Raw genomic sequence first — 25,426 nt, 5'->3', positions numbered from 1 at the left:
GCATAGTCGCTAATTCAATGTAGCCATGTTCCCAAACATGGCCTATAGTATTTCATTGTACTGTATTTATTGGTACTGCAGTAAATCAGGGTTCCCATGGCCAGGGATACCTGGAAAACCGGGAATCCTCAGGGAATTGAAAAGGTAACTTCAGAATTTGGAAAACAAAGAAATTGACAAAACTTTTAATTACCAAACTGGATTAATTTTTTAATCCTATTGTGTTCCTTTAATGTCTTGAAGAATGGTACTTTAAACTCAAATTTATGTGCAGTTTAAAACCCATCTGCTATCCTCATTAATTAAAAATAACAACAGAAACTTGGAATGAACTGTGTATTGACTGAATGATAGTGTGTTGTTTCAAAATTTAATCAAATATGTAAGGCTCCGCTTATATCATTGCCACAAGTATGGAAGACAAAATATAAATATGCTATTTTTGTTTTTGCACCATGGAAATGTGGTTACGCGCAGCTGTTACCGAGATACATGGAGTAGGTAAATTGTAAATGTGATTGTTCGGTTAGCATACTTTGTCAGTGAATTAATTTTTTTAGAACCGAAATGGTGTTGTTGCTTGTCAGTCTTTCTTTGTAGTTTTGCATCGCACACAATACAGGGTAGTCTGCTCCCTAGCCTGCTGCCACTTGGACATGGGTGAACGGCGAAGCTTGCACCAAAACACAAGTAGTATAAGAAATTACAGTCGAAAAGCATTACAAGGTCACGCCCTGGACCTCTATTTGCAGCTTCTTGACCGACGAAAAACCATGTTTAGTCCTACCACCCAGGTCAGGGCTGGGGAACCTAGCTGTCTTAGGGTTCACCACCTCTCCTCGACTACCCGCTATTCACGGCCTTCACTACTTTATCTTCTTCTGGTAACAGAAGAGCATTCACATTGCCGAGATTGCTAGTTTGTATTTTTATAAAACTTACACTTCACTTGAAATCGTTTCCATGGAAAATTGTTAATTAAACATTTGACCTTCAAAATATTAAAGATAATATTAAAATATAAACATTTTATAATATATAAGGTTTGGGCACCTGTATGAGGAAAAAAAAAATTATGGTTAGTTTGACATGTAATGTGTGGTCGAAACACGTTTTGAAAACTTATTTTTAGTGTAGTATAGATATGTTATCTTGTAAAATTACGTATTGAGGCTGGAAAAAATGTTTTGAGGACGTGGAAATTTTCTACTGCAAGAGAATGGGAACCCTGTAAATTGTAAAATAAAAGGGATTGCATTGGATTGTGTAATGTTGGTTTAGTCTTGTGTGTGCCTTGGAGGAGATTGATAGTGGTTCTTCGTTGCAGGTTCGACGCTGCCCCGCCATCTCCTTCCGCCAAGAGGCATCCGTCTCTGATAAACAGCCACCACCGGTCGTTTTCCGAGACGCTGCAGCAGACGAATGGCGGGGACGACCTCGCGGACCGGGTCCCTCCCTCGTACCCGCACCCCCGGCTGGCGTCCGGGGACCCCGGCGTGGAGCAACAGGGCTTCTGGAGGGCGACTCCCCCAGGCGATGAAGGAGAGCGAGACGCATATAGAGTCGTGGGGTAGGAGAAAAAAATACCTTGAATCCTTTTTTTTTCCCCCTGCGTGGACAGTTTGTGTAATTAGCGACGAGCCATATTTTTATTAAGTAGAGAAGGACTGTGATCTCAGTGAGATATTTTTACCTTTATTCTTTTCTTGAACTGCATACAGTTTTTTTTTAACAAGACCTTGTTAATTTAAACATTTTTAAATGTCTTATTTTTATAAAAAAATAATTTACTAGCATATTGCACGAGTTTGTGTTCACAATCGTACTCCTTGCACAGTATGCTTGTTGCATGTAGAGATATGTATTATCATTACAAAATTTGTTTTATATCTTTACAGCACACTTTGTCTAATTCATTCACATACCAAGAATTGTTAAGGTTTTTAATCTTTTAAAATATATAAAGTAGCTCATTAGCACCCAGTAGATATTAATCCAACTTGAAATTATGCTTCTTTGAATTTTTTTTTATTAACAGATACACCATTGATTTGTTTGACTACTCTCACAGTTTGCATTTTTTTTATTTAATAGCTATGAAGATCCATAATTGGTTATTAATGTTTATTTCTAAAGTACTGTTTCGAGGCTAGATCGTAATTTATATCCAATTTAATATTATAATTTATATCTTGTAGTAACCATAGATAAACTATGTTATTTGTTCATCAAGTGTGAATTTAATTTACAGAATCTAAATTTTATTTGTTTTATATTATTTGTTGATTAGTTCCAATTGCAATATTTTTTTCCTTGGGTGTGTCGTGGGTTCAAGTTTATTATACACAATTTTTTTAATCAATTGAATAATATTATATTAATATTATTTACATCATTAAAAATGTGTATTTATTTAATTGTCCTCTTCTTTAAAATTTTGAGAGAGTTTTAAAGTTAAGCATAAAATCTAGTGATGTACCAATGTAATCATTCGGTCGATATTCCCAATTTTCTGGATTTCTGATATAATTGTTTCCAAGTGATACTTAGAAAACCTATACCCATGGAAAAAGTACAAAAATGTCATTCATTGAGGTGTCGTCCATATTTTATATTACCTGTTATAGTTCCATAGGCCTCTTTTACTGCAATTTTTCTGTAATTTAAGGCTATACTTGGAACGTTGTGCTCGTTAATTAGTTAAAGGCATAATTTGTATTGTGGTATGCACAAATTTTGGTGGTAAAATACTTTTTTTTGCCATCATTCAAAAATCATTTTAATAAATAATTATATTAAAATAATGACTTATTTCTTAAAAATATTGAATTTATGGAGACTTGCACTGAGACTATTTACAAAAAGTAGTAGTTTTAATCGTTAAATCAGATCTGTTAAAGAAATGTATTGGTAATTTTATCAGTATCTTTTTTTATCCATATTGCCCATCGCTAATTAAATTTGTCACAAAAGAATTCATAAGATAAGCTTCAACATTTATATAATGTAACATTTTCAATGAATCACTGATTCACTTTAATTTTTTGTATTTACTTGTTGAAATTTACACCCGAGCATGAAGTTTTCAAATTTTTATTTTTACTTGATAATTACCCTTACTAAATTGACTTAAATGTAATATTTCAAAAATTGTACTACGACTTTATAAACATTTAAATAAGTTACTTATCTAGTGTATCTTAACTGCCTTTCAAATCACATGCACATTATATTGGTGGTCTGATTTGTGTGTGCCTACTTTCGTGGCTTGAACCACAAAGTGGTCACTTACCATGCGTAGGAATTAGGGTTGCACAGCTCTGTGTTTCATTGGTCGGTTCAATTCTGGTTTGGTTTTTACATAAAAAAACTCTGTTTTCGGTTCAAGTTCTGGCTCTTGTATAAAAAAAAGTTTTTCTCCAAGAGCTTAACTAAAAATATAGATGGGGTTATTAATTTTTTTTAGCTGGTGCATTATATGGTTGTTGAAAACAATTCATTTACAAAGAAAAGAAGACAATACTTTTCACACTAGCGTAAAACTTTATTTTTAAAATATTTTTGAAGTAATTAGAGACCAGCTGTTTGCTTCCATTTCCTGAATGGTGAAGATACATTTTATTTTTGGTTAATATTATTGGCATTTGTTTTGTATTATTTTTCTGCCCACAATTTGTTCTAAATAGTCGACAGCTTTAACGCTTCTAGCTTTACAATGCAATAACAATACATGCCGTTTGCAAGCTTTTTCTATGTAGTTGGCCTTTAATGTGTATAACCTTCCAACAAACAAACAGTACTACCAATCTAATACATGTAGAAGTAAATCCTATACATTGTGAAAGATACACCACTCAATGGGCCAATGGCATGTATGTTTTGTGAGTTATTACAATCCTAAAGCATTAGTACCTAATACTGAAATATTGTGTTTGGTGACCTTTCTAGTAGGATAAACTTTATGTAAATATTACATATTATGAACCAACAGATACATACAAAAATACTCAAAACCGAAACAGAAAATTTAAAAAATAGATTTTGAATAAATTTTTTTTTAAGAAATTGGGGCTGGAACCAAAAATTTAGGGACTTGTTGAGGCCTAGTAGACATTACTTTGAAGAAATAAATTTTAAAAAAGGATTTTTTTTTTACAAATTGAGTAATTTATGATAAAAAAAAATTGAATTTGAACATCACTTGCTGTTTGTGCACACTTATTTTCAATTTTTATAGCAAAATCACAAATTTTAAAATATTAATGCTTAAGTTTGATAGATCAGTGCTGCTAAATTTTTGGTCAATTAAAACCTTACTGTACTATGTTTTTTTTTGTACTGTCTGAATTTTTTTTGTGTATATAGTTGAGTAGATTGACAACTCCGCTACTTTGTCTCTCTTATAGCTTAGTGTTTTCAGGATCCGGTAGGTATTGTTATTAATAACTGTCCACATCAAAACAAAAATTTTTCTCCAAGTTTTTCTTGCTATTTGATGTACAATGTTATTTGGGTTAAATTATAAAATCAATTAATAAATAAGTGTAACTGTTGGTTAACAAGCAGGTGAGAAGTGTTTCCAGGTTTTTAAATATGACTACATCTGTGACATAATAGTTTGCTTCCTATTGGTAATTGATTATAAAATCTCAGTGAATGATATTTAATGTTGTTGAAATTGAAATTGTGAAATGAATTTTGCTAGTTTTACTAACCTGCTTTTCTAAATCTTGAAAATTGTTACATGCTCAAAATATGAAGTTGCATATCAAACTGCATTGACAGCAATGAAATAAGTATGTTTACTTATGCTAATTTTATTATTGTCTTGGAGTTAGTTTAGTTGAAACAAATATTTATTGTTCGTTATTATTTAAAATAGCCTTTTATTTTTGGTAGCAGAGTTTGTTAGTATTGGTGTATTGTACAGTACATGATAAATATATATCTGGACTTGTCATTTAGTTGGATGATACATTTTTATTTCAATGTTATAAAATGCAATCTGGTCTTCATGTAAGGGGATCTAAAAATAATTTTCTTGGTGTAAATAAAATACTTTGTGGTTTATTGTTAGTAAATAAATAATTAAATATGTATGGTAATAAAGGTCATGCAGATTTTAATTAAAACAAAGCAGTTATTGATGCTAACATCTTTTCAACTCATTTTCATATCTTTACTTAAAGTTTACCAGACCCTTTTCTGCACTTATAAAAATATAAATTTTGACTAAAACATTGTTGAGGAAGAAGCAATAAATTATACTTTTAGTAGTTACGAGTTTTTCAGCCAAATCATGTAATTGAATTGTAACAATTTTCAAGTGATGTTACTAATGGAAATGTGGTTTCTTCCACTGCATGTTTTTTTAACATATTTTTTTTTTGCATGTTTGGAAGAGGTTTTATGTGCACGAGAATGACTGTAATACAACCCTAGTAAAAGTGCTTGTTTTGTTCTCATAGTATTGTTCCTTTATCTGTGATTCATGAAATGATTAAGTATTTTAGAAAAGTTTGACCAGATTGTAAAACCTGAACCCTGTCAGATCAAATAGAATATATTTTTAAAATTGTTTTATTTATTTAGTAATGGAATGTGAATACCGAGGTAATATATTCTTTTACACGTAATCAAGTTTTATTACAGTGTATGTTTTTACTTGATTGACGACTTTAAAAAAAGTTATTTTAGAAGTGTTTTTTTATTATTTAATAGTAGTTGACTTTCTCTTTTCAAATCCTGTATGCTGTTTTTGAGAAATAGATATTTATTAAAAATTTTTGTTGTGTTTATTTTCTATTTTTCTTTCCATTCTCTACTTACATGTGTTGTTGTTCCTTAATTTTAGCCGCACCTTTAGAATTATAAAGTGTTTTGAGTGAGCATGATCACAGTACGAGCACTGTTCTCACAGTATGTTTTCAGAGCAAAGTAGCATGTTCACATCTGCCAATTTCTTTGTTTTCCTGAATTTTTACACAATGTTAATTTTAACACTTTGCTAAAATATGTATATTTCCCATATTCCCATATTTTGAGTTTATAAATATTGTACACTTTTTAGTTATCACTCTTATAAATAAAGATGGAGCATATTTAAAGTTTTTGTTGGATAAGGCTAAATCCTTTGTAGATGAAGTCACTCATCAGTACCATTTTATACTTGCAATAATTGGTACAAATTTTGATTCTGTAAACACAGTGACACATAACGATGTGTTGTACCAAGTATTGCTTCACAGTTCAAAGTAAGAGTTTTTAACATCATAGGAATTCATTTGTATAACAAGTCACCAGGGGCAATAGAAACTTATGTATAAAATTGAACTAAACTTACTGTCCAGATCTTTGAGAAACTAAAAATAAAATTCATACTTTTATCAAATATTTGACTGTCATTTTACAAAATGTGTTACAACTAAAAAAAAAAAATACTTGGCAGGAAAAAACTATAAAGGTGTGTCATTAAAAGTGTTAATACTGTTGTAACAAGTTACTCAAACACAGAAGTGGCTAGAATACTTGTTTTGGATAATTTTAAGTTTGTTTGTACAAGCATTTGGTGACTTGTGATTCTGTGGCATTCTACTCGTCCTGTTCAAAAAGAAAGGTAGGAAACCTGATTTCATTTCTCATTATTTATTCCATGTTTGTTACTACCCTTGTATTTCTTCCTGTCCACTACTCGTGATTTTATGAGGGGTGGGGGAGAGGGAATTACTTTTATAAAAATAAGAATATAGGTGATCACGGTTTGGTATTGATTAAATTAATGGTTTGATGACACTGTGAGATCTAGGGATTCTGTTTTAAATAAAACGTAGGTGAATATTAAAATAACTGCACTTTAAAAATGAGATTTCATTGAAGTCAACCATTGTAAAACTGTACAACAGAAACTACTGTACTAATAAATTCCCAAAAATCAAAGTGTTATTGAGAGGTTCTTATTAAAATTGTTTTCTGAAGTGGTTTGCTATGGTATTTCACCTACACCCTGGGTTCTCTGACTTTTCAGTAGTAATTATTTACTAAATTTTTTTTCCTTCAGTCATAAATGTCATTTCAGGAAATAATATATGTTTTAAGTTTAACTTTGTGTACAATAACCACATACCTCCAACAGCTCACTACCTCGTAAAATACTTTTTTAATGGAAAATTGAAATGTTTACATGAAATAATCCAAAGTTGAACTCATTTGTTTGTTTTAAACACACAGCTCTACAACTAAAACCTAGAAAAAAGAAGACTAAAAATGCTACTAAAGAAAACAACGCAGCTAGTCAAATGTTTATTGAAAATCAGAGCTTAACTGTGTTACGATATACAGTCATACAATAGAAGAAAGTTTATTTGTAACTAAATTCTACCTGTCAAATGAAGTGTGCTGCTGCATAAAACATTTAATAGAACTTAAAAAGTTGTCTCATACATGCTATATGTCAACTTACATTCTTCCCAAATGAAAGTAACCATGGATAAGCATGCTTTACTCAATGGTGGGATTCTTGCCTCTTTACCTAAACCTGAGCTGTGAGCAGTAGTGATGTGATTTGCTTGCCAAGGTTCCAAACTTGGAAGCTCTTATCTGCGTAGCCGCTGGCTAAATTACCTTTGTCATGATGAAGGTATCCACTTGTCACGGAAGTCACAAAAACGTGAGTTGAAACTGAAGGACTGTTCATGAAAGTGACTTAAAAGTCTCAAAATAAATAGTTATGATGATGGAAACTATAAAGCTTTAATTTATAGCAGCCTTTTGCTAACTTTACTTGGTTTTTCGATGCCTCACTTCAGTTTATGGGTGCATATTAAATATGAATTTTGAGAGACAGCCCATTTTAATAATGTGTAAATTATCTGTGAAAAGGTTTTAGCTTTCTATTATCTTCTATTATCTAATTGACACATTTGTGCAAATAGTATATCTAAATCGTATTATGCTTAGTTTTGCTTATGTATACAAAAATTAACCTGTAATACAAAAAAAATGTAAGCAACTCTTTTCAGTACTCACTAGAGATGCGTTACATCTTACCTCTGTAAAGAGCAAATTTGTGTTCTCATGTTGCAAATACATTTGTAATACAAAAGTTGGACATGAAATTTAATACAGAATTTTTTTAATATAATGCCAAGCTTGATAAATATACAAAAATTTTGTTTTCAACAAAATTTTATGATGTGAAACACACTTAGTTTCCACACCTGCAGCTAGAATTTGCTGCGAGCAGCTACTTCAAATATTGAATCATTTGATTAGCAAACAGACATTTTCAACTACATAATGAAACGGTTTCCGATAAAAACTAAAAAAGACTTGAACACCCTCGTTTTAAAAGTCATTTTCGACAAGGAATTTTATTAAAATACTACCCATCTTGTTAAAATTCATCAAACAGTTAATAGTGTGAATTTTCCCCTTGTCTTTGTGAACTTTGGCTTATGCCATTCGCCACAGATTGCAGCACCATGGTCACACATTTCCGTTCCATGCGACTTCTGTTCCATTCACTAAATTACTTCTATCAAATGCCGTATTCTGAGATCTAAAATATTGCACGTCAAAAAATTGTAAGAAAATCATTTTTAAAGATCAGGAAATTGTGTCACTGGGCATTAAGAGTTAAGTGTTAAGAGTAACACACCTTTGTTAGAAATGGCTGTTGGATCCGCCTTCCTCACTGTCGTTTTGCTTGGGTTGAAGCAACGGTGGCCACTGTGTGGTAGGGCTCATCTTGTAGAGCCTCCGTGTCTGGGTTTAAATCTTTACCATCGCGGACACCTACAATGAAACTGCCTGAGGAAATACGGTGGGGGCTCTGTCGCCAGTAACCCCCGTTACTAGAGCATTGCCAGGATCAATCAGCAACTTGGACGTAAACGGGCAATGCAGGTGTTCTACAAGATCTTGTTTTAACCCCTCTGAAGTCATCTTGTACGTATGTAGATTTTTAAAAAAAAAAAAATGTTTACTGATAATCGTTGCCCTTGCTTCCTTTCATTTGCACTACTTGCGATCATTGCAGGCAATGCAGTACTGTAAATTATAGATTTAAATATGCAATACATGTGTGTAGAAAGGGTTGAACATCACTCTAAAAAAATGTTTGTTCACCGTTACTTTGAAGACAGCACAAAGGTTTTCTCATCTGCTAGCTTCTATTAGCATTGCCTCACAGTATCCAAAATCACTTTAGGACAGCACTTCTACAGTAGTAGGATGCCACACAGTATTTTGATATTACAGTCTCCCCCCTTCCCCTCCCACCATGCAAAATTTTAAATTTACCTGTGATTGGTTTGATTTAGTTTTAATTTGATACATTTAGTAGCTACATTTTCATGCAGCTACATTTTCATCTCTTAGTATGCAAATTCCACCAATTTTCGTATCAAAATTTTTCATATGTTCAATAATGTTTTATCTCTTCTTTGCAGTAAAGATGCGTAGCCGTAATAATTCACCGCAAAATTATTTGAAATGATACAGCAAGTCCTAGTAGCTTAAAAACTATATTGAAAGATAATTTTGAAGCAATTTGAAAGTATTTCAAAGAACAGAACTATAGTAATAATTATATTTAAGTAACAAATAAAAACACTACTTAAAATTTTTTTGCTTAAATTTATTGTTTTGTACTGAAAAGTTTGCAAGAATTTTCTTTAATGAATAAGAACAAATCTGGTTTGCCAGCCATGTGAGTGAGTGAAAGGGTTCAGGTGTAATTTTTATCACAGATTTACTTACGTATTTGTATTCTTATAACAAATGAGGGTGAGTTTAACCTCTAGCTGTATTATTTATAACACTATTTCATCATGTTTAACCAATTAACATCTACTAATGCTGTTTTACAGAAAACTTTATAAGCTAATGTGTATGAGCTTCTCTAAATATCTTTTTTTTCTGTACATATGGTACTCAAGATTATTGTTTTGTTTGTAGTTGAATTTTAATTAATTCATTGAAGGAGTTTGCATTTTACAACCTTTAGAAAATTCCATAGCATATTTTTTGCATCCTTTTTTTGTTCCTAATATGGCTGTGGTGGCATAATTATTACTACAGTAGCTGCTTTTTGTTGAAATGCTTAAGTAGATAACTAGAGGAGTGTTGAATTGACTTTTTGTGTAAAAAATCAAAACCCTCCCTACTTTTGTAGCAATTTTGGTTTTGAGATTTAACATTGATTACTTTTTGTTTTATATTTATTTTATGTTGTAAAAAAAAAAACTCTTTGTAAACAAGCTATGGTCGATGTGTTTCAAAAACTTTACATCACTTACAAAATTTGTACAGTCATCCTGTGACGATTTGCTTCTAACAATGTTGCGTTATTTAACAGTTAGGTATCGATCAATATGTTTGCCTTCTTGCTTAAGCCTCATTTAAACTGGTAGAAACATGCTTCCAGTTATGTTTCTTGACTTATTAGCATTTAAGTTGTATCTTGTATTTGGAATATAACAAAACTGCTAATTTAACTATGATTAATTGCTTATTATTATTGCTTACTATTTCTGTCGGACACTTGTATTTATTTACCAAGTTTTGGCTCGAGAGATAATTTGATTTACCTTCACAATATTTACAGTTATATCAATGGTTACAATGGTTTGAGTCTTTTTTTTAATGACTTTATCACATACCTGGCATTATTTAATTTGACATGGAAATTAAACTAAGGTCTTGCATAGAAATATTTTTGATACCTAGTGCAAATAATAGAAAACATTAATGACTAAACATCACTAAAGATTTATTACAATGACATGATGCTGGTAAAATAATTAATTGTGTTCATTGTTAGATCCATGTATGTAGTTATTAAATCCATATACTAAGAATTTTTTTTACATGCATCAATTGATTGTAGTAAAACATGGAAACAAAAAAAAATCTTTTAAATTTGTTTTTTGAAATTAGTTTGGCTATTTTTTATATCTTTTAACACCTTGAAAATCTTCCAAATTATTTTAAATACTGCAAAATTGATTTTTTCCTCAATTTATTGGTGTCTTATCAATTGTTGTATAAAATGAATATTATAAAATATTTGCAGCAAAAATTATTTCTTGTGTTTTTACTTTTTAATGCTGTGATTTACTGTGATTGCCTCAACATACAAAATTAACTACACCTATTTTGTTTATTGTGTTAATATTGAATTTGAATGGAAGATACAGGATACATATGTTAGTTGACCATCAAATTTATGCTTGTGACATAATTAACACTTGATGTTCAAGTTTGTTTTCAGGAAACGAAACAAGTATGTCTAAAAATATGTGAGCAGAGATTAAAATTATTGTTTGTTTGAATAAGCTAAACTACTACCAACAATTGTGGCACATTAACATAAAAATTTGTGAAGGTAGAAAAATACAAAAATTTAAAATTGGATGTACAAAGATGTCCATAGAAGGTAGGTTCAGTTGAATTTTAAGGCTATCCGTACAAAGATATTAACCACCTTTTTTGCGGCAAAAAATTGTTTTGTCACTGGTGTTTGATATTACAACTTTATTTTTGTAACTAGAACATGGCATGGAATCTGAGTGTTGTTCCCAGCTCAAATGTGTGTAGAGAAATTGGTTTTGTATTGCATTATTCATGTATATTAACCTTCTCTCACACCTCCAATGCTCCCCCCCCCCTCCCTTTTCAGGCCTTGCCCAAGTCTTAGAGTCTGAAAATATACATTACTATACTAATATCAATACAAATAATACCATAGTAGCAGAGTCCATCATAAACTACAACTCCTAGTCAAACTACATACCTGGAAAATTTGCTTCCCACATACACATTTCCTTGCTAGATTTTTTTGAGTAGCTAGAGAAACAAAATTTTTTTTACAATTTTTTTTTTGTTTAAATCAAAAAGCTAACTTGTTACAATTGTGTACTCACAATTACTTGCACATTAATGGAGACTTGTGTAAAAGATCACTTTTTCTTAGCAATGATGTATGACCTAAATGTACAGATAATTGTTCAAGTGGTTTAGCAAGATGGAGGAAGCACACTGTGGTAAGATAGTCACCAAAAACAAGCTGAAAGAAAGAGGGAAAAAAAAAAAATAGCATTTGTATTTTGTATTTGACGGAAAAATGTTCTGCCATAAACATGAAGTTGTTCCTACATGTACTCGTAATTACTAAAGTAAGTGTGGATTGGGTTAGTTAACATTCTAAGTAGCTTGTACTGGCACTTCATGACTTGACAAAATATAATGTAATGCTCGTTAGGATTCATCGTGTAGCTTTGTCCTTACTTTTTGTTAAAACTACGAGATCTCAGCTTCAGCGCAGTATGTCAGTCCCGTTTTGTCAAAGCATTGAATGCTTTTAGTTGCTAGAAAATTTTGTGTAGGTATCCAAAAGCCTCATCCCATCGCATGTTATCTTCCACATTTGAGCCCTGTTTTTTTATTGTATCGCAAAAAAAAAAGTTTCCGGTACATACTAAGGTGCAGTTGTTCATGATGTAAGTACTGTAGCAGGGTTAAGGAGTGCACTTTGAACCATTCTGAATTTCCCTAAGTTTCAACTAAATGATCTTGTGTGAGATAATATAGCTACCAAAATTTTTTTATTAGTTCACTGAATGTAACTTCTACACTGATATCACTTGTTAGCTGTTCATGTGCACAGGCACTTGTGTTGAGAAGCAAGTTCAGTGGTTTCATTCCAGTCCTTGGATTTATCCACATTGAGTTGAAAAATTTTTTTTTTATATATACTATGTTTATTTGGGTAAAAATCGGGAGAAAGCAGGTAACTTCAATTTGTAATATAACAGTTGTACAAAAGTTGGTTGATAACACACTTTAATATCACTACATTTTAAAAGTAAAAAGCATTTAAGTAAAATTCTATTATTGCTCACATGCACTTTCATTCCTATGATCACCAAACTTTTTTTTTTTTTAGCTCAAAAGTCAAAACTAATGGATTATAAAATAATTTTTGTTGCCATATCCAGTTTTCCCAAGATTTATAGTGGGTTTGGAAATTACAAAACCATGCATAACTTTTTCACCCAAAAAATGTTTCAACAAAAGATTTTATCCATAAAAAGAATTTAAATTGTTTTTTTTTTAAATTTCACATGAATAGAGATAATTGCTAACCTCACTTTAAATTACATCTTTCTTAAAAGTGCTTATCTTCAGATCTATGCAAGGTTATTGTAAAGTAACTTCTTAATTATGTTCTTAAAACGAAAGTTTTTACAGGTAGGTTGTAATGAGATGTCAAAAAAAGATTCACCATTCTGGGAACTATTTGGGCTTGCTGTGGAGCGACCATGGTTGCAGACAAGACGCGCAAGGTGGCGCACCGAAGGGGTCGTGGTTTGTCTTGTGGTTTGCCAGGAGTGGGTTTCTGGGCTCGCCCGTGCCGGGCCGGAAGCGCTTCCCCTCCGAGGCTGCCCGCCACCTCGGCAGCACCAGCCCGCTGGTCCTCCAGAGGTTCTTCCACCAACAGAGCCATCACCGGCCGGACGTCCACCCCGGCCAGCTGTCCCCGGCCCACCGGTCGTCGACGGAGCAAGGCGCCAAGCCACCGGGGTGCGTTGTCGGCGACCTGAACGGCGGAGCGGTCAAGAAGAGGTTCGCGTCCTACATAAAGTTCCACCTGGGGGGCGGCGACTCCCGCCGCAACCCGCCGCTCGCCCGGCCGGGCCGCCACGCGTCCCCCGGGTCGCCGGCCCACTGCCCGCGCGCCAGCCAGAGCCCCGAACCCCCGCCGCGACTCAGCAGGGTGTCGTCCGTCTCCTCGGAGGGGGGGACCCCGCAGCCCGGCTCCTCGCCCCTCCTGCTGAGGAGGGGCTTCCTGGACGTGTCCCCGGTGCGGAGGGGCTTTGCGGAGGGGTCGCCGTCGCTTTCCAGGAGGTGTGTGCGCTGCTTCTCCTCCACCTTGTACTCTGGCATATATCCTCAACTACTGTGCTTGAGAATTATCATGTGCCTACAGACACAAAGGTCTCAAAATTCCTTTTAAAATTTAAAAAGATGTACTAATTGAAACAGATCATCCCTCTTAGCCTCAGCATACCATTTTTTTAGGAGACTTCCTCCATTCAGTTAAGTACATCATTTTTATTATTTCATGCCAAGAGTACAAAATAATGGATGGTTAAAACCAATTTAATTTACTTAATTACTGTTCACGTGGTTCTGTTTGAATAAGGAATAACTGCATACTCTTGCTGTTGGTCACCAGATATTTCATTTAAATAGAACCACATTAAATTTCATTATACCCCATTTTTATGCTCACTAGGTATTTTTTTTTTAGCTTGATTCCCAAAATCAGGAATTATCAGGAAATTTTGAGTATGTATATGGAAAAATCAGTGAATAATCAGGGAAATATATGTTAGGTCAGGGATGTTACATGAAATGGTTGGACAAAGGTAATTCTGTATTTTATTAACATTGTTATGCATATTGTATTTGTGTTTCAGTTCATGTTTTTTGTGTCAAATATTTTTGAGAAGAGTGTTACATATATATATATTTTTTGTTTCTGCTATGTGAGGTAGAATTCCATCTGTGATGGATGACTAGGAATAAGATTATGTGGTGAATTACGATAAAACCGAAATAACACTGGAAAACATGTCAATACACCATATTACAACAAAATTCAAGTTAATACACCACAAAGCACCAAAACGCAATTATAATTATGACACTAATCAACATTTTCAATCAAAACTTTACTCTTAATGACAAATACCTAATCTTTCAAATATTAAATTTGATGAAAGTGTATTCATGATATTTGTATCAAAATTTATTAAAAAAGAGTGGATAAAGTTTACTCGTTTTTATAATTTAAATTTATTTTATTTGTTCCGAAAAGTTAGACATGCTTATTAATAATCATTATCTTGTAAAAGAGCATTGATTATCAGTCAAAATGACTCTTGTGGAGAAATTAAATATCATGGAACATTTAAGTACTATCATATTTTTTTCAGTAATATGCTGTATTTTCTATTAAACAGATTGGGAAAATAATAAATACAATAACACAGAAATCTCCTGTTTTAAAAAACAAATTGGCCTGAAAATAAAACCATAAAATCTTATCTCTAGTGATGACACCTCTGTGTGTGGTGTGAAAAACATCCATCACTTTTGCATGGTTTATGTACAGTTTGTTATTTATTTATTTATTTTTTTATTTTGTTACATGCACATCAGCAGTCTAGGGACTTAAGCCGTGGGTACGACAAATAAAAACAATGGACAAAATGTAGTCACTGCAAGTGCATGGGCACTGCCGATTGGTCGGCACCAAAAAGATAGGCACCAGTTGAAGGGAACGCCCCTACTAGTAGGCAACCAGCGTAAGCAACCTGAACCACACAGATGCAGGGACTAAACACAAACACACACAGTCACAAACAAAAAAATTAAAGGATAAAAAAAAGAACAAACAAAACATAATAGGCACACAGGCACTTAAAAAATAAGGAACATAATGTAATGACATAATGTGTAAACAGAAAATAAAAATAATTGAGCACGAAGACAATTAACTTAAAAGTAAAAAATATGTTAAGTGTAAATATTTTAACTATTGAAAATTTAAATATATTTGTGGGATTTTGAAACTAACCTATAAATAATATCATTATTGTGGACTGTACTGTCCGGACCAAACGTTGTGATAGCTGGCAGCGCGGGGGTGAAGGGGCAAGGCGGTGGAGGGGCAGGCGATGCGCGCGCAGGTCGGTACGTGTAGCGTTCAGCATGAAAACATTGCTACGTGACCAACTCGCAGCGCGTGTTATGAGACGTACGGAAATGGACGGACGTGGACGCTGCCGACGGCCTCATAAAGTTATTCATAGTCGAGAAAGAGACATTATTGCTAAAGTAGTGAGCAATGACTTCAATGCCTCAAGGGGGAGGATATCAATACATTTTTTATTTATAGTATACCTTTATATTTTTGTTTGGAAATTGTATTTATTCTGTAGACATTGATACTTACGATTTTGCTATTGTGAATGATATTGTATCTTTCATAATTTTGTGTAGTGGCATTTTATAGTCTAATTTTGCATTTTACAGTATTATGCATTGAACCAAAACCGGCGACCAGGTCAGTTTGATTTTTAAATTCCTGAGATTTATGTTTTATTGTTTCATGTAATTTAAAGAGTTAATTACCCGTGCAGGGTGATTTTATTTAATTTTCTTTCTACAGCATGTGGCACTTTTACCAAGAGAGTAGTATTATATTTTCATGTAATTGATTTTTTTAAAGTTATACTTGTGACAAGGTATATTAAAAATACGTTTTTTCCCCCTGCAGTAAACTTCATTTGCTAAATTTATTTGCGTGTAACATATTTATTTCATTACACATTCCTTGATACCGACTCAGATCTATATTTAACCTTGTTTTTCAGCTAACAACATTTGGAGACAGATGATTATTGGATAAAAAATCTGTTGAGGTGAAATTCAGACTACTGGTAACGTGTGCATTGCATTCATGTGGGTTGATTACATTGCCGTTTTTGGGTTGCTAATATCAGTCACACCATCGGTTTTACATTTCTCGTTATATAGTAAAAAAAAATTATATGGGCCTAAGGTGTCATGATAAGGACAAGTGAAACCCAAAGCGTTGTGGCCTGGGGAGCGATGAGAAAGCGATACACGCATATGTTTTTGTAACAGAGACAACACGTCCTAGCCGTGCCGGGCCGTGCCGAATGTGCATTGCGTGTGACCGGGCCGTGCCGACATTACGCGCCTACAGCACTAGGGAGTTCAGCTACCACAACGTTTGGTCCGGACAGTACACAAAGCTGAATAAGCGACTATTGAATTGGGGCTCTCTAAGGCCAGAATTATCTTTGAGGAACTTGTAATTATGTTGTGACTATGGCAGTGCAGTTTTTATTAGTTGTTTTCTATGGAAAGAACTGGATAAAAAGGAAAATTTAGGGAATTCTGTTTGTAGGTTTGTTAGGCACCCTGTTTCAGTAAACTTTTATTTGGTTTTCACTCATAAAAAGCAAAAGATCTTTGTATCTTTAGACATGTCATAAGATAATTCCGGTTAACAGACTTATTTTATTTATGTAGGAGATAGTAATAAATTTTTAGTAATATTAATTTATGGTGGTTTGTGATAAAACTGAAATAACACCGAAATGTGTCTCGATAAACCATATAACTCTGAAATGCTAGTTAATGCAGCATTGAGCACCAAAATGCTGATAAAAAAATTTGAACTGAAATATTTAAGAATTTATTCTTTAATTTCCAAATTTCATTGAGTGTTATTATGTTTTTTTATTGTGTATGTAGTAAAAAAAACGAATTCAAACAAAGTGGATTGAAAAAATTGATAATGTTCCTTAATTCATAATATATTTCATACCCCATTATCATCCTTCAGTTTCTTATACATACCTACTTGATTCATAAAACTTTTTGATGATTTTTTTCCCCAATCAAAATGAGTCTTGTCACCACTGTTAAAATATCACAATTTTTTTGAAAAAGTATCAAGTACAGCTTAACATATTTTGCATTATATATCACTTTAACTTCATAAAATAAACATAATTTACAAAAATAAAACAAATAACACAGAAATCTTAACATTTTATAAATGGGATTGACCTAAAAATGAAACCATAAATCTTGCATCAATGAATTTTTGAGTTTTTGATCGAGCTGTAACTTTATTGTCGGTGGTACGCAGGTACGTCTCTCCGTCTCCACCGCAGCCTCCTCCCAGGAGACTCTCGGAGAGCACTTCGGTCCCGGGGTCTCCCCAGCACCGCCGAATGGAGCACATACGGGCACGGTTCCACTACACACCTGAGCCCCAGCGGAAACTATTCGGGGCGACGGACGTGCAGGACATCTGATAGTGCGATGATGTGCACCCCCCCTTCCCCTTGGCCACCTTTCCTGGCCTCACTTGTTTGTTTGTGTGCACGCGCGTGACTTGCTGACTTTTTTTTTTTGCGTGGCCGTGCGGCTTGTTGTCGCATCGAGTGTCTTTTTTTGTCTTCTTTGTGTTGTGAAACCCTGTGTAGAGGTTATGCCTTGTTGTGTTTTCTCTGTCAGTCATCCACTTCACAATGCTTTATAAAAGAAAAAATGTTAGATTTGTGTTTTGTGGACGTAGCCGGGTAGGAAATGTTATGAGATTTCTGCTAAAGATATTTATAAAACACTTTTCTTTTTAATTTGTGCAGTCAGTGATAAAATATCCTTCTCATAGTTACTATTGTCAGTTTTTTTTGTTGTAGAAGGAAAAATCTATTTTGGATCAAGATTTATCGTTGAAATTCAGTTTTGATTTAGACTTGATGTTTTATGTATTTCATCACTCATGTGTATCGGCACTTCTGCTCTTAGAAAGTATTTTTCAACCTGTCACATCTTAGGGTTGACAGGAATATTTGTTCTTGTTCAGTTTACTTTCGTATAAATTTTATGTAGTGGTTGGCACCATTTATTGGCCATCACTGGTGGGTGGAGCATTAGGAAGGTAAGCACAGGTGGTTTCAAAAATACATGTCAAAAAAGTGGATGGATACATAGGTAGGATGTGTTGAGGGGGCAGAATTGTCTGTGGACATAAGTTCGGAAATACTTCTGTTTATCACTGGAGCTGTTACCGTGGTGCAATGAGATACACTGGATCCCTGTTATGTGGAATGCCAGCATGTCAGTGATAGTGTGCAAGGTACACCGCCCGCAGAATAAGATGATGCCTGAGTGACAGTTAAGGTAGCTTTGACTGGGGGGGAGGGGAGGGAGACCCAGCTGAATACGTATTAAACGTAAGCTCTCAACAAGTTCGCAGTAGTGGTTTCTTCTTTTGATTTATAAAATGCTAGTTATTAATTGTAACGTGTTCTCTCGCGACATTTTTTCCGCACGTGCTGAATATAAAAGTGCCTCTTATGTTATCTAAAATTAAAAAGAAAAAACTTCATTCGCAGGTGCGAGAGGTAGTGTTTAATGTGTTAAATTTTATGGAAAATGAAGCTCGGAATGGTGTGATGTCGTTATCTATTCCTCTTGAACAAGTGCAACTGTGAACGGTGCAAGCAACAGGAGTTTCTCATGCTACTGTACAATGTATTTAGAAAAAAGGTCAACACATTAACGAAGATAGTGAAGGATAGTTTGAGACGCCTAACAAGAATAGAAAAAAGTCTTCAAAATACGAACTGGATAGGTGTGACGAAGGAGTAGTTCGAAGGATAAATTATGACTTTTATATCACAGAAAAAAGTGCGCCAACAGTGCCAACGCTTAGGGAGAAACTGAAAATGGAGATAGGATTTCAAGGTTGCGATTGCACACTTTGTAAAATTCTGAAAAAGTTAGGCTTTCAATGGCGTAAAACTAAATCTCACCGCCTCGTTCTTATAGAAAAGCATGATATCAGGCAGAAAATAATTAACTATATACAGAGCATTATGCATTTCAGAAATGAAAACAGGAATGTAATCTATCTAAATGAATCGTATATGTTATCCTCGCCTGTGCAACAAAAAAGCTGGGCAGATGAAACATTAAATGGTGTCCTTCGGCCAGTAGCGAAAGGGCAATGCCTAATTATGATACATGCTGGCGGTAAAGATGGATTCGTGCCAAATGCCCTCGTTATGTGGAAATCAAGCTACTGGTGACTACCACCACCAAATGAACCAGACCAATTACGAGAAGTGGATTAGGGAAAAACTTGTACCGAACATGCCAGCAAACAGCGTCGTGGTATTGAATAATGCACCCTATCACAATGCCCGCGTAAACAAAACGCCAACATCTTCTTCAACAAAAAGTGACTTGAAAAAATGGCTACGAGAAAACACAATTTCATTTACTGAAGACATGCTGATGCCAACATTGTACAAAATTATTAAGATAAATAAGCCAAGACACATAGTGTATTCCGTCGACCAGATTCTTGAAAGTTTTGGTCACACACCGCTCCACCATCCCGACTTGAATCCCATTGAATATATTTGGGGTAAAGTTAAGGGTATTGTTGCATCACAAAATGTGTCCTTCAAATTAGATGACGTGAAAATACTTTGCGAAGAACAATTTAACAGCATGGGAAAAGAAGACTGGATTCCATTTTGTAATCATGTTGCAAAAGTAGAGCAGGAGTATTACAGCCGGGATGTTCGTTTCGACATTGAAATCGACAAAATAATTATTACACTTGGCAGTGTCAATAGTAGCAGTGAAGATTCAAACTCTACCGAAGATGAAATGGAAGGAATTGGAATTCTTGAGGAGAGCAAGTAAATTGGTGAATTGGTTGTTATTAATCAATAATAGACTTTAAGTTAATGATTTTGGTTTGTGTATACTACACTTTTTTTAAATTGAAGAAATTGGAATATCTCAGTTTTTTTTTGTAATAGGTGAATTTAATAATAGTCTACACTAGATGTGTTTTGGTTTGTGTATACTTTCTGAACGTTCGTGACGTCACCCAAGCATCAAGTTATCCTGCGGGCAGTGTACACAACACACCACATGTGTATAGTCAGCTGTATCTTGCTGATATGGCATTCCACATAACAAGGATCAATGTAGAATACCAGAATGATGGTGATAGTGTGCACAGTACACAACACACAATACGCATAGTTGGCTGTTTATCTTGCTGATATTACATTTCACGAAACAAGGATCCAGTCCATCTCCTTGTACATGGCAATGACTCTGGCAATAAACAGCAGCAGCAGCATTTGTGGACATACGTCCATTGAAAATTTATTTCTCCCCTACATGTCCTGCTCCTGTATTCAGTTGAAGTTATTTTAGATTCATCCTTTTCCTAAAGTGGGGATGGGAAATTACTTTTCCCAAAAGCACCATCAGTTTATGTGTCCTGAGTGGAACCACCCTTACTTCCAAAATGTGAGTTAGGCATTGTGTCGCCTGATCACACACACTGAGACTTAATCTTTTACGCACAGTTTTTACAGCCGTGGGCAGTCAGTCTTACAAAATAATTAGTTATGCCAAATAAGGCAAAATTAACTGTGGCCCAAAGTAAGTTTTTCTCATAAAGTTATTATCCTGAGTGAACAAAATAATGTATTTACTTGCATAAGCATCATTTTGGGGAAAGAGGTATGTCTATATTAAGTGCAAATATTATCTGAGTAATTATATTTCTGTAAATATTTCACATTTAGTCAAATTCAAAGTGAATATTTAGGTTCAGTATTTATGTGTAACACATTCGAGGCCACCTTGTGTTCAAGTTTGTATTGTGTTCAAGACTCAGTAGTATTTGACGTGGTATTATATGTTTTATTGTAGGTCATTTGCATTGGTGTTGCCTAATATTCTAGGTTGCCTAATATTTAAAGTTGCCTTATATGCAAAGTTGCCTTAAATTCAAAGTATTACAGGTCATATTGTGTTTCAGATTATTTTTTGTTTGAGGTTGATTTACATTTGAGGTCATCTTATGTTTGAGGTCTTATGTTTGAAGTCCTCACGTACTCAATATATGTATTACTTAACAGTGGAGAATAGTATTTTTTATCGTTTGAATCTAATTCTTGTTAGAACTATTAGTGGCGCCAAAGAATTTAAGACTTGCTCCAACTTTCATTGTTATGAAGTCATAACTATACTTGTTGCAGTGAGGTTCCTTTACTTGAAACTAGCTGATGGAGCTATGACATGTGACTGTACTTTATTAATTGTAAATTCTTCTTGATAAAATGCTCTGCATCACCAAGGCATGGAAAGAGTTTAAGGCTACGCCCATGGTGCACAGATCTTGATGAAATGCACTTCTCCATAAACTCCTACCAGTTCACCGTGAAACCTTTTATTGTTTTTCGCAAGATTCTGGAATTTATGTATGACTATATATATTTTTTGTGAACTACATGTGAAGTGCATTCATTTATTGACTTACTGAGAAAAAAAAAATCCAAATTTTGAATGTGTTTCAAAGTTTGGAGTTATGGTTGAACTTTTTGGTGTTAAATGAAATCACTTTGATCTATGAATGCTGCATTTATGTTGTTAAATTAACTTTTTTTGCATTTAACAGTTATTTTAAATGTTTTTTAAAATTTATAGTGGAATTCAAATGTAAAAAATCTTGGTTTTTAAAGAAATGACCATTACATCATTTGTTTCTAGAGTTTTATCACAATATTGAAGCAATTATGTTTGTTTGATAAAATTTTTATTGTTTTATGAATTTTTCAATTTCTATCTTTAATTATACAGTAGGCCATGTTGGTGACACCTATTCATTGAAGCAATTATTTGTGTGTGTTTAAGATTTTTACATTTTTATTTTTTTTCAACTATGTTGTAACTGAAGTTCAATGAAGTTCAAATGTTACTTACTGATTTCTTCCATATAACATCCATTTCTCTCTCTGTTTCTTAGCATGATTTTGAAACCAGGAATAATTTTGTGTTAGAAAATAGGTTTGTATGTAACTTCAGTTTGTATTTGTTTCCCCTGCTAATTCTTTGAATTTTTACTATACCTGTTAGTTTTTGTAGTATACAGCATTTCATGTAAGTTCTTACAATTTTGAAAGTTATATAAAACTTGCAAATGGCTAATTATACTAATTATACCAATTATACTTGTAAACTAACTCTGTGTGCCTTTTAGCTTTGGCAAGACTCCACGAGCTTAGGGAAAAAGAAATCTACTAAAAATATTCTGATTAATTGGCAAACACCTGATTAATTGGACAAAAGTAAGAATGAATGATATTTGTGACTGATGGATTGATTTTAATAAATCTATTAAAATAACACATTACTTTCAGTTTCAATGTGTTCCTTATGGAAGTGACTCCAAAACCAAAGTGTTCTGATTCCTTTGATTACACTGGAATCTATAGAATCAGCCGTTCCCAAAATCAGAATTAGCAAAACACTTATTTATTATGCTTTTTAAAGTTGTAATGTAAGTACACAGCCTACATGCAAATCACATAAAAAAATTTTATTGTTATCATCACAAAATTTAATTATACATACTATGATACTATGATTCTATGATTTTTAGTTTCAGCCACTTCTTTTTCATACTCATTGCCAACCTTGTAAAATGCAACCAGCAACTACACTTTACCTTACACAATAATATTTAAAGAGAAAGATTTGCAAGTTTAAATACTGTTTCATTGGTCACAATAGCCATCAAAATGGAATTAACTTACATAAAATGCAATATGCGAAAAATTAACTCTAAGTAGCTAATGGGTTTTTGAAGTGATTATGATTACTGGCAAACATAATAAGCTCTTCATAATTTTTAAAGTGGAAAAAGACAAAATTATAGTGATACTTTTTTTATTTTGTTTATTTTAAAATAATACTAATTTTCTTATGGTAGTTCGGTCTGGATTTATATCATTACTTTATCTATATCTAATAGTTCTTTATAAACTGTATTTTTAGATTTTTATCAACTACTATTTTTAAAGTAAAGTTTAATTGTATTATTAATTTGGGAATAGATAAAAGATACGTTTAGCCAATTTCGAGCTTACTTTATTTGTGTGAGTGATAAATGTAAAAACTGTAAGCAAATTTTGCTTAAAAATTTTTACGAGCCATTATAAAACACCAAGCAGACTTCAGTAGCACGTGACTGTGTGTTAGTTGAGTTAGCTTTGTTAGCTTTGACATGATAGGTTACCATTTGTTACTAGACGTAGGTGTTACCAACTCCCTCAGAATCCAAAGATGTAAGATGTACCGTAGTATAGAAGAAATGCACCTCAGTACAATGAAGAAAGTCAGTGATGTTTTGGGCTTAACTTAGTTCTAGATGTATGGACATAGTGTTTTATACAATGTTCTATTTTATGCCAAATTTGTAACTTAAGTAGCTGTAAATCATAGGTAAGTAGTTCTAGGTAAAATAGTGTTCTTAAAACATTAAGTCAAATTCATGCTAAAAGATCTTACTGTAAATTTTAAACATGTTTATTAGTTTTTTATAACATAATTTTATTGTGTATGTATTTTATTTATTGGTAAATATGTATTTAGTTGTACATATACATAATGGGTAAACAATTGTGGCACTTGTTTTAGTGATCAACAATTGGCAGGTCACCCAACATGGCCTAATATTGCTTGCTGATTGATAATTTGGTTTTTATGTGTATTTTATATAATAGTTTGTTTACATCTGGCTTTGATTTTTTTTCTATAATTTTTTAAAGGTGTTTATCACAGTCAAAGTCAGGGCTACTCATGCATAACTTTGGCTTGGTTGTGATAGTTATATAATGAATGATTGTTTTAAAATATATGTTTTATATATCCACAATAAAACTAAATTTTTTTTATTCTGTGGGTTATCTGTGCAATAATTTTGTTTGAAAAAAGCACCATACCTGAAGGAGAATTGTTTTTGTTAATATTATTTACATTAAATTATGCACAAGACAAGATACAATTGACATATTTTCAGCGCAATGCAGTCGTGAATATGGTACAACAATTAAAAAACTAAATATTGCAGAAAACTATATATATATATATATATATATGGAAATTTGTTGCTCACCAGGAAAGAAAACCTGTACTTACTATTTAAAATACGTACATACTTATTTGCTTGGAAACACAAAGTTTAAATGAATTGCAAGCAGTTTTTGAAGCCAGTTGGGCAGACATAACTTTTTAACTGGAAGAATATGAAGATCTGGAACAATGTAGAGATAAGGAGATAAGAGACCTTCCATGTATTACATCACTGAGTGAGTAAAAAGAATAACAGGATGCAAAAAATGTTAGTTTGATATCTGTTCCTTCAGGCTGTCGCTCAGATGTCATGTTGGTTGTTTAATTTTCTTGTCGTTATTAGCATCTGAGGACTTTTCCTGTAAATTTATCATAATAGCCCTCTAGCATTTTTTGTATATCTCACATTTTATCAACAGGTTGTACTGAATATTATCTAATAGCAGTAAAAATGACATAAGTGTCAACACTACGATCACTTGCGCAATCTTTTATAGCTTGAAAATAATGTTTAGCAAATATGTACATGGTGAGAAAAATTTTGACCGAACAAAAAATCCAAGAGAGGAAAAACTCTTAATTAAATGTAATGACAAGAAAATGAAATAACCAATTCTGGATGTGAGACAGAGTCCTATTGTTAGTTAATATTTCTTTAAAATATTTCTTCTCTGTAATGACTTACCAAATATAGCACAGTAAACGTAATATACATTTTTCAGACTTCAAAACTGGCAAGTATCTGCTGCTTGTAACTTACATTCTCAATTTGTTCATGTGTACCTGTTGTCAGCTATCAAATAACTCATGTCTGTAAAAACATTGTGTTTGTTTCTGAATGAAAATTATCACATCTCTGACC

General features: G+C 33.2%; 2 protein-coding genes across 2 annotated transcripts in view; both read left to right on the top strand.

Annotated features, from left to right (window-relative positions):
* LOC134536332 (dual specificity mitogen-activated protein kinase kinase 7-like) overlaps positions 1-4,415 on the top strand; it is a 66,738-nt gene extending 62,323 nt beyond the window's left edge. Inside the window, exon 8 of the mRNA XM_063376088.1 lies at positions 1,328-4,415. Within this exon, the coding sequence (XP_063232158.1) occupies positions 1,328-1,574 (247 nt within the window). The 3' untranslated portion in view covers positions 1,575-4,415. The remainder of the gene's footprint in view (positions 1-1,327) is intronic.
* A 5,608-nt stretch (positions 4,416-10,023) lies between these two features.
* LOC134536343 (serine/arginine repetitive matrix protein 1-like) lies at positions 10,024-24,455 on the top strand. The gene is made up of 2 exons (XM_063376098.1): positions 10,024-13,908; positions 17,756-24,455. Exons 1-2 carry the CDS (start codon positions 13,262-13,264, stop codon positions 17,922-17,924), a joined length of 816 nt encoding a protein of 271 aa, XP_063232168.1. The 5' UTR covers positions 10,024-13,261; the 3' UTR covers positions 17,925-24,455.
* Positions 24,456-25,426: the final 971 nt, after the last annotated feature.

The sequence above is a fragment of the Bacillus rossius genome, chromosome 1 (assembly GCF_032445375.1).
Source record: "Bacillus rossius redtenbacheri isolate Brsri chromosome 1, Brsri_v3, whole genome shotgun sequence".
NCBI classification, from domain to species: Eukaryota; Metazoa; Arthropoda; class Insecta; order Phasmatodea; family Bacillidae; genus Bacillus; species Bacillus rossius.
This window is presented reverse-complemented; position numbering and strand designations above follow the sequence as displayed.

What these genes read in the sequence shown, in the direction of transcription:
- LOC134536343 (XM_063376098.1), top strand. Translation starts at nt 13,262, where the DNA reads ATGAGATGTCAAAAAAAGATTCACCATTCTGGGAACTATTTGGGCTTG. An exon ending in TCGCCGTCGCTTTCCAGGAG is followed by an intron (nt 13,909 to 17,755) that starts GTGTGTGCGCTG and finishes GGTGGTACGCAG; the next exon opens with GTACGTCTCTCCGTCTCCAC.